Raw genomic sequence first — 9,429 nt, 5'->3', positions numbered from 1 at the left:
AAAGATTGGGAGATATTATTCAGTTACAACAAGAGTGGTATTAAAGCTCATATGAAAGCTTTATATTTTTTTTTCCTGCAAATCTTATATCTCGGAATCTAGCCATAGGATCTTTCTGAAACTTTTACCTACACCACCACCACCACCACCACCACCACCACAAGAATGGGTGGTGGCTTTTGTTTAAATATATTTTCAAAACGTTTTACGAATCCGTAATCCCCGAATTTTACGAACGAAAGCAGTTGACCCACATTGCTGTAACTTTGTGACTATTTGACCTATTGTACTAATTCTTTTTTCTTTGAGTACCTTGAAACATTTACTTCAAATCTGCTATTTCCGATTTTCGAATTTCGAAAATTACAAAATTACGTCATTGGCATTTCGTCCCGGAAGTAAAACCAAATTGACGACTTCTTTAATATTAGTGCGATTTTCATGAAATTTTTATTTCGGTCAAATCCACGTTAACGGACTTGAGAATGAACACAATAGGCCGTAGTTTAAAGAATACCTCATCTATTTGCGAAATGAACACATTTCTGTATAGCCGGGATCAAGGTCGAATTTTTGATGTTTGCAAATTTCAAAACTTAGAATTTCGCCTTTGACCTTTTTCGTGCCGACAAAGTTGTTTATTTATTTCCTTAATTTTCAAAATTTACAAAATTGACCTAAATTATCGAACAGCTGGGGTCAATCTGATTCCAAAAATATAAGTTCCATTCAAAATTATATCATTTCATTTTTCAATATTTTCTCGCCATTTTTGAGTTTCTTCCCGCCATTTTCATTTCATTTTCTGATCCGTCTTGTTTTTAAACGGCATGATTGATTTTTCTGAAACTTCTTGAACTAGAAGTCATCGGATTAAAGCAATACTCAGTTATTTCCTTTTATTTTTCAGATTATTTTTTCGCCCAGGTGAAACGTAACGTCGCGAGTTTCTGAGCGATTTTAAAAATAATTTTTTCTTGTGATTCTTTAAATAACCCATAACATGTGACAGGAAGTGGCCGTGAATATGAAAGCTTTCATATCTACCTGGCAGATCTCGTTATTATTATTATTCTGCATTTACATAGTGCCATTTCCACAGTACCGTGCCCCTGTGCGCTTTCCAATATAGATATAAAAGCAAATAAAAAAAATATTAAAAAAAGATAATCAGGTAAAGTACACCACACAGTAAGAAAGGCACGTACATCACCCGTATAAACAAGTGTGTAAAATAAATAAAATTATTAAAAACACAACTAAAAACAGGTCTTTCAATTAAGAGGTTACCAGAGGATGACCGTACAATTTGCGATATAAAATTCTATTAGGTTGCTCAAATAAGAAGGTTCCGTGTAATCTGTTAAGTTTCTTTAACTATTGTTTTATATGCCTTAAGACGTAATCCTTCAATAAGTATATGTTTATGTCAACACCCTTTATAGTAATTAATTTATATTAAAAGACAAAGGTATGTAAGATTTTTCATTCTGGTACTTAGAGAACACACGTCGACGAGCTACATTCCCTGAAAGTCATGCGGTGTTAGTACCATTACAGTTATCTCCTTTGAAGCTGGGGGTATTTGTGGATGATCTGTGGGAGCTTTAAATTAATTCTTTAGATCTATGGAATGTTATGAACTGTTCTTCACGGATAGGGTAGTCAATGGAGAAAAACTGTGGTGGGGACCTCACTGGCTCATTAACCAGGAGGTCCAGCGTTTGATCCAGTTGTTAGCCTAGAGAAAGTTCCCGGATTTTTCCAGCGTGGTTTTCTGTAATGGGTGTAGCAGGACAGAGGGTCTGCCGGGGACGGCGTGAAGACTGTATAGTTGTTCGGATGGTCCTGTGTCACGTAAAATTCAAATAAAAGTAGGTCATAATCACATAATGCTTCCCTCGTCGCACACTGTATGACTTAAGCCTAAGCCTTTGCTTGATAAAGACGGGAGAACCCTCGTCGAAACGTCGCTGAAATAAACTCTTCAAGTAACTTGTATTCCATATTATTGTGTCATGTGTTATGACGTAAGCCCGTCTTCATTATCCCAGTCAGAGCAAAAAAGTAGGACGCTAAACCCCATTTTATTTCCTTAACAAAAACTGTGCGTCGATTCCCTTGGAATTGTTTTTATAGTTATCTCCCTTGTACAATGGTTTTCTGCTTCGGAAATATTATAGGTTTACGCACCTGCAAAGCTGTGCTATGGACGGGCATAAGAACTATGTAATTTTATAATCATAATATTATTACCGGTAGCCTACATGTAGGTATCAAGCCCTTTTCACTCCATGAATTGCAGCCATTTTTGGCGTTTCATTTTAATTACGATATATTTTTGATACAAACGTAGCCAGTGAGTATACTCTACAAAATTTACTGAGTACTGACGACACTGTCACTGGTACTCTGGAATGATCCACGTCAGTGTATCATCATAATTATAATTTATTGTAGTCACATTCTTATTCTTGTATCGTTTGTACTATTTTAGGGCTAAACTATATAATAGCATCAATATGTCATTTGTTATTTTTCTTGTATTTTTGTTGTGTGGTACTCGTCCAGCCTCTTTCCTTGTTCCTTGTTGATACTTTTGAGAATAGAATAAATAACAATAATCAATCGGATTATTGAAAAATATGATATATTTTGCTCAGTTAATTATTATTGTCTATGATTCACGAAGACAAAGTCACCCTCCCCACCGCCCTTTATTGTTGTGTGACCTCCCACCCCCCCCCCCCTCCCCGTATATTGTTGTGTGGACCTCCCACACCCAGTAGCCTATCTTCTTCCTACAATATTGTTGTGTGGTCTTCTATTATTTTAATTTGTCAGGTAATCTTCTAAGACTTTATTTGTTAGTTATCCAAGATGTTGTTGTGCAGTCTTTCTGTATTTTAATTAGTTCAGCTCTATACGTAGGTCTCATTACACTCGCCCTGTATGACTGTATGTTCAGGAACCGCCCTATTGAATCCTTATCGAAAAACTTTCAAAACCCAGTGAATTTTATTGGGCAACTTTTTACTGCTAAACGGTCACATTATGTAATTTGTTATGCAATCTTTGTTTCTTATGACGTGTGCCGTGTGGCCGTGGGCTTACATAGCCTTAATTACTCTTAATACATGTATATTGTCTGATAGGAAATACTAATAATAATAATAATATCCTTTTTTATGACTTCTACTTTCAGGAGATTGTAACATGTGTGGTCTACATTGTAATTATAAGCTTTAGTCCATTTATGGACATTTAAAATCAGGAACACATAAAACTAATGTGGCAAGGCAAATTTGCCTATTAAGGTATTGTATGATTAATATCAGATGCCTTGAGCATTTTTAAATTCCCTAATTTAATGTGGTGACATATGTTACCTTCAGCCCTATTAGTCTGCATACATTATGTTGGTCTTATTGTAAACTTTTGATGCTATGTTATTAGTTATAAAAAGGGAACACCACCTTAAAGTTTTGACATCTGGATTATATGGAGTTCATAGTCCCTTTCACCAAAAACCCTGTATTGCTAGACACCAAAGATTATTAGTATTGAATTCTGATTTTCACAGTTATTGCCCAAATCTCAGAAATTTTGTAAAGTTTTTGAGATGGGCGTATTACTAATAGTTCTTCTGCTATTACATCCTGTCACTTTTTTCATGGATGGGGTTGGTCTGTACCTCTTGTAAATTCTGTACAGCCACAGATCTCCTGAGTTTTTCAGATAGTTTTATTACTAACATTTCTTCGGCTGTAGCTGTTATGTCCTTTCACTTGGTTCACAGATATTGTTGACTGGTTGGCCTGTGCTTAAATGATTAGATCGAATTTAGTTGGCCATATAAAGTTGATGGTAAAAGTTGTAGTGCACTTAATATGATATTAAGATATTATTTGTTATTTTTCAGATGGAGCCAGTGACACTATCTGCTGTCATCATGATAACTATATTGTGTCTTTTTATTTACATCACAAGATTGTATCGACGGTACAGATTAAAACATTACGATGTTCCTGCTAGAGATATCAAGAAAGGACACAATTGGTTTATGGTAGACATATTTACCAAGCCTACTTATTGTAATGTTGATCAATGCCATATTGTACATGGAGCAGAATGTGACTCTTGTGGTATTTGTGTAGCTGATCATAATATGAAAAGAGCGGATGTGGCTATTCGTTGTAAGGAATTATGCAGTAAGAAAGAAATATATTTTCATCATTGGGTAACTGGTAACCTCCCATTGTGTAGTAAATGTATGGTTTGTAATGAAGATTGTGGGATACAACCAAAACTCTCTGACAGTCGTTGTTGTTGGTGCTTTAGAACTATCCATGATGACTGTGTTCCTCGAACCGATACTTGTGATTTTGGCAAATTCCGACATTTTGTTATTCCACCGAATTGTGTTGAGTTAAAATGGATTGGTATGCGGAGTAAATTGGCTGTTAAAACTGTGCGGCACCCGCAGATTCCTCGCTGGACACCACTTATTGTCATAGCTAATAGAAAAAGTGGTAGTAAAGATGCTGAACATCTATTAAGAACATTTAGAAGTCATTTAAATCCACTTCAGGTAAGTTTCATGAAAAGGCTACACCATTCGTAGTTTCATTGAGTGTTTTGAAAAATTTTAGTTTTGAAAAATTGAACATGAAAATATAATTATTATGGATAACAAGAAATTTGAGAAAATTAATTTGTGAAGTTTTCTTCAAATTCAAAGATACATATACCATAGTGAAGTATCCAATGAATTAGTATTTACATACCACATGTATAGGCAAGGCTCTACAATGCGACTGAAACACTCGCATTTGCGAGTGAATTTTGACAATGGCGACCAGATATTTATAAATGCTAGGTTTCTGGCGAGTGAACATATATCTTGAAGTCCCCAATTAACACTATAGCTATCTGAACTTTTCTCTGTAAAGATAACGTAATCGACAATGATCCCGGTCAACTGTCACTCTTGTTTCTTTCCTGGTTTGAAATTGGGTCAATCTCATTGTCCTCTGCGAGGAAATCCTCATTGCGCATGCGCTGTATTTATCGGAAGTTTATGAGACAGCCGACAGCATGGCTAGCAGACAAATCAAACCTATATCGTCTTACTTTACTAGTAAAGTAACTTCGTCTCGCAGTGAGTCTCAGTTGGGGAAAAATGATGATAGTCATGCTACTGACGCTACACAACCCAAACAAGCAAAATTACAAGCTTTGCCGTCTTCGTCTCGCAGTGAGTCCCAGTCGGAAAAAAGATGTTTAAAACATCATTTATTATTATAGGACGACAAGTTGAAGTGTTATGTATGTTCACAATATAATTTAGCTATATCATACGACAAATTATTCTAATCTTCAGACTTGGCAACTGAAAATTTTGTTTGGCTAGTGGTTTTGAAAATTTACTTATGTTTGCATAAGTAAGTTCAAAATGCTGTGTAGAGCCTTGTGTATAGGTAAGGGTTTACATGTACAAGTATGCCTGTTTTGAAAAGGGAAAAATTGAACAAAGGGCTACCCTTTGAAAATAAAGTGATTATTAATTATTACTATTAAATTGCGTTTTTCAGTCTACAAATCCATTCTAATTGAATGAGAGTGGGGAAACCTGATGTATAATTTCATCTCACCAATACCACGACTAAGTTCAATAATGAGCATTTTCTGCCTAGGTTTTAAGCAGACTGATAAAACAATATAATCAGTCGAGACTTTGGAACGTGATAAATTTGATTCTAATTTGTAAGTAATTAATGAGTGTCAACTGGGATTGGGGCGGGGGACATCAGCTTTTGTATTAATATATATTTTGTTTCATTACAACAGGTGATAGATCTATCTGAAAATAAACCAGAATATGCACTTGAACTATGTCATCTACTTCCTGATATAACATTTACTGTTCTTGTCTGTGGTGGAGATGGAACCATTGGATGGGTTCTCAAAGCTATAGAAAATCTCAAGTTTAAGGTTAACATTTACATTATAAACATCAGACAATAAAATTCCTTTCATTAAATGTATATAGATATCACCTGATAAAACTAATTGGTGTAATCTGACACAAGTAAATGTAAATTCTGTCTCAGCTGTGTTCATTTAGGGAGAGGTGTTTAATATAGGCTATGTCTGTTCCCCAAGCCCTGTTCAGATACAAATCTGAATAAAATATTGGTTATAAAAAAAAAATGTGCCATGATTGAAGCCCGAGCAACATTTTGTTGAATACTACATTCAAAAATTTAAAACCTTAATGAGTCAGAAGGTTAATAGTAATTTGCGTTATTTAAATTTAATGAAAATAATGACTGAAAGATGTTTTTTAGATTGTTATCTAGATTTATACAAAAAACATAGGTTCACTGATAGAAAAGAGTTATTCAGTAGTTGGCTGGCATTTAAAGAGAGAAAAAGATGGCAACGTGAAATCAGTAGAAATAAATGTGAACTTAAAATGACTGTATATAAAGTTAGGTTATTTATGCACCAATTTGGAATGACTACTTTATATTTTATTTCTTCTAAATGTCTATATTTTATTTTTATTCTTGGCTATTGCTCTTTTGGTAATACATTGAATGTGTTTCTATTTTCTTACTAGAATCCACCTATGGTCTGTACTGTTCCCCTAGGAACTGGTAATGACCTGTCTCGTGTGTTAGGCTGGGGTGAAGGTTATACAGGAGATATAGAGGTTTCTGAAATTTTAGATGAATTAAAATATGTTAAACCAGTCAAATTAGACAGGCAAGTATATAACAATGTTTGATTGGAAAAATTTAAGAGTTTGATAGTTATCTCCCTTGTATTTATATCTAACCCAAGATATGGGTAGTCACAGACTATGGTCTGCCAAAAAAATATTACTCTAATAGAACTACAAATCTGGCATTTATGTTTAGCTCCTATCCAACATACATGACCTCTTATTGAATAAAGCCAAAAATTATAAAATGAGCTGAAATAGACACAAAAATGTATTGGGGCCCTGACACGCTAATGTTTATGTTTTAAAATTGCTTTTAATAAAATAATAAGGGCCCTGACAAGTGAATGTCTATGTTCTAAATTTGCTTTTACTTGTAGATGGAAAATTCAGTTCAGCAATGAAAAACGATTGGGTTTTCCAATGCGTAAAAAGGTATGTATATTTATACATTTATAAAATTTATGGTTTAATGATTTGGGTATACCTGTAGAATTTTTAAGGCTTGGTTCCGATTTGACTCCTAAAAGTAGTTGGAAATATTGCTGTTCATACAAAATGATTGTATCCTAAAAAAAAATAGAAGAAACCAAATTATAATAGGCAGACACTATCGTACCGTGGCCCCTCGTAATCAATTTTTTCATTGGCTGAAACATCTCGTCACTCCAATCATATATTGTGTACTAAATTAAAAATGGCTAGCGATGTCAGTACCACTTCTTACTTCTATACTCGTCGCTTCAGCAACTAACCCGTCACTCTTGATCCATATGAATATCATGATATAAGAAACAGTAAGAAATGATTTTACTCGAACTCTAAATTTGAAGACATCAACAGAATGACGCACCAGTGGTTTGTACACGTCCAAAGTAAAAACGTAATAATATTATGTAATCAAATTTTGAATGTACAGAAAGGTTTATTATATTTTAAGTTCTGGGTATTCAAAGGTGTATTGAAATAATTCTTCCAGTATTTGAGGTACAATAATCCTTCTAGAATTGAGACAATTTGAGTATTCCGCCATGCTGTATAATCCGAAATATTGTATCGATCCTGTACGATGTCAGAAGTGACAGACTCCACTGTACTGTATAGCGGGATACCACTTATCATTTATTTTGGATGTCATCAATATATTTGTCAGTATCTGTATATTCACAGGTTACCAGGAAATTATGAAAATATATATTTTCTACTGTATTTATAGATTAGAATGATGAATAATTATGCTTCTATTGGAGTTGATGCTTTAGTTACCTTAAACTTCCACAGACAGAGAGAAAGTTTACCCTGGTTATTTGCACATAGAATTATAAATAAGGTAGGTAGTATATTATCTATTGTAGGAAAACCAAACCACACATAAATAAGATAATGTTACTTTTTAGATAATAAACATACAGCACACCCATATTCAACTTGAGGGTGTTGTGACCAAATGGTCTAATGTGTGCCCTTTAGATCATAAGGTCTGTCATTGAGTCAAATGGCATGGTTTTGATTCAAAGCTTATATGTGAAAAGGAGTAGGATCGCCTGCCCAACCTCATGTTAAATCCCATTTTCATCTTTCGCATATATTCATGTTAGGTAAATCATTATTAATTATTAAATCATCAATGAAGGTTCTACTAAATTACATCTGTCTTCCATGTCCATCTGACCATCAGTAGATGGCATATACTGTATGTGATGACTATTTATATAACTATTTACCATCCTAAGGTATATTACAAATTCCAGAAATAATAGAAATAGTTTTAGAAATATATGAACAAATATATATGTATTTAAATCTCTTCAACATTTTATCTGTGTTGTCTATATAACCGTGGAACCTGAAACAGGGTAGTTAGTGGTTTGTGAGGATATTAAGATTTATTTAAGAGACTAAACTAATACAATAAATGAAGGATAAGACATTCCATGGAATCCACAGGGCCCTTATTCACGAAAACTTAAACTAAGATACAATCGAAATTTTAAGAAATACTGCAATTCGATTGGCTGACCAGTAAAATCAATTTGCATATATCCAATTTGCATATTTGTCAGCCAATCGATTTGCAGTATTTCTTAAAATTTTGATTGTATCTTAGTTAAGTTTTCGTGAATAAGGGCCAAGATCCACTAAAATATCTTAAATCTATCTTTATTATCCAGAGAGGAATAGTTTATCATGTTGGACATGTAGATGATGTTTCTGATATATCTTAAAGGTTGAGTGAGTGATTCTAAAAACCTTTATGACCCAAATAAATTATTGACTGTAAATGATATTTTTACATTCATATTTTTAAAATAGTCACGTATTGCTGTTACTCCAGGCTTTCCATCCAGAACTATTATTTATTCTCTGGAGACGGCTCAGTAATTATCTGATTATTCCAAAGGTTTTGTATATTGCCTGCCTATATGAGAAGAAAGATGTAACCAGTAATGACACCTTACACGCAGTTATTGATCTTTTCCATATACATAAAGCTAAAAACTTTCCTTAATATCAGATCACTCTCCTTAATTTCTAAATCACTCTTCTTATCGAAACTGGGAGAGCTTTTTCAGGGGAGCGATTTTTTCAATTTGTTCATTAGGGGGAGCTTTTTTTGGCTCTCCTCTAAAATACAAAAAAACATGACTGGAGTCGATATTTAAAATGGCCCACAGACGTTAACTGTTTCAATGACTTTG

At 33.9% G+C, this 9,429-nt stretch overlaps 1 protein-coding gene across 2 annotated transcripts in view; it reads left to right on the top strand.

Annotated features, from left to right (window-relative positions):
- Nucleotides 1-2,158: 2,158 nt before the first annotated feature.
- LOC126810489 (diacylglycerol kinase epsilon) overlaps nucleotides 2,159-9,429 on the top strand; it is a 52,434-nt gene continuing 45,163 nt past the window's right edge. The window contains exons 1-7 of one of the 2 annotated variants that reach the window (XM_050535579.1): nucleotides 2,159-2,269; nucleotides 3,206-3,317; nucleotides 3,923-4,591; nucleotides 5,851-5,994; nucleotides 6,626-6,771; nucleotides 7,111-7,165; nucleotides 7,947-8,060. In XM_050535579.1, coding sequence (XP_050391536.1) covers nucleotides 3,923-4,591; nucleotides 5,851-5,994; nucleotides 6,626-6,771; nucleotides 7,111-7,165; nucleotides 7,947-8,060 — 1,128 coding nt within the window. In that variant the 5' untranslated portion in view covers nucleotides 2,159-2,269; nucleotides 3,206-3,317. Of the gene's footprint in view, nucleotides 2,360-3,205; nucleotides 3,318-3,922; nucleotides 4,592-5,850; nucleotides 5,995-6,625; nucleotides 6,772-7,110; nucleotides 7,166-7,946; nucleotides 8,061-9,429 lie in introns of both variants that reach the window. The other variant, XM_050535580.2, reaches the window with a different exon arrangement.

Source organism: Patella vulgata, chromosome 2 (assembly GCF_932274485.2).
Source record: "Patella vulgata chromosome 2, xgPatVulg1.2, whole genome shotgun sequence".
Taxonomy (NCBI): domain Eukaryota; kingdom Metazoa; phylum Mollusca; class Gastropoda; family Patellidae; genus Patella; species Patella vulgata.
This window is presented reverse-complemented; position numbering and strand designations above follow the sequence as displayed.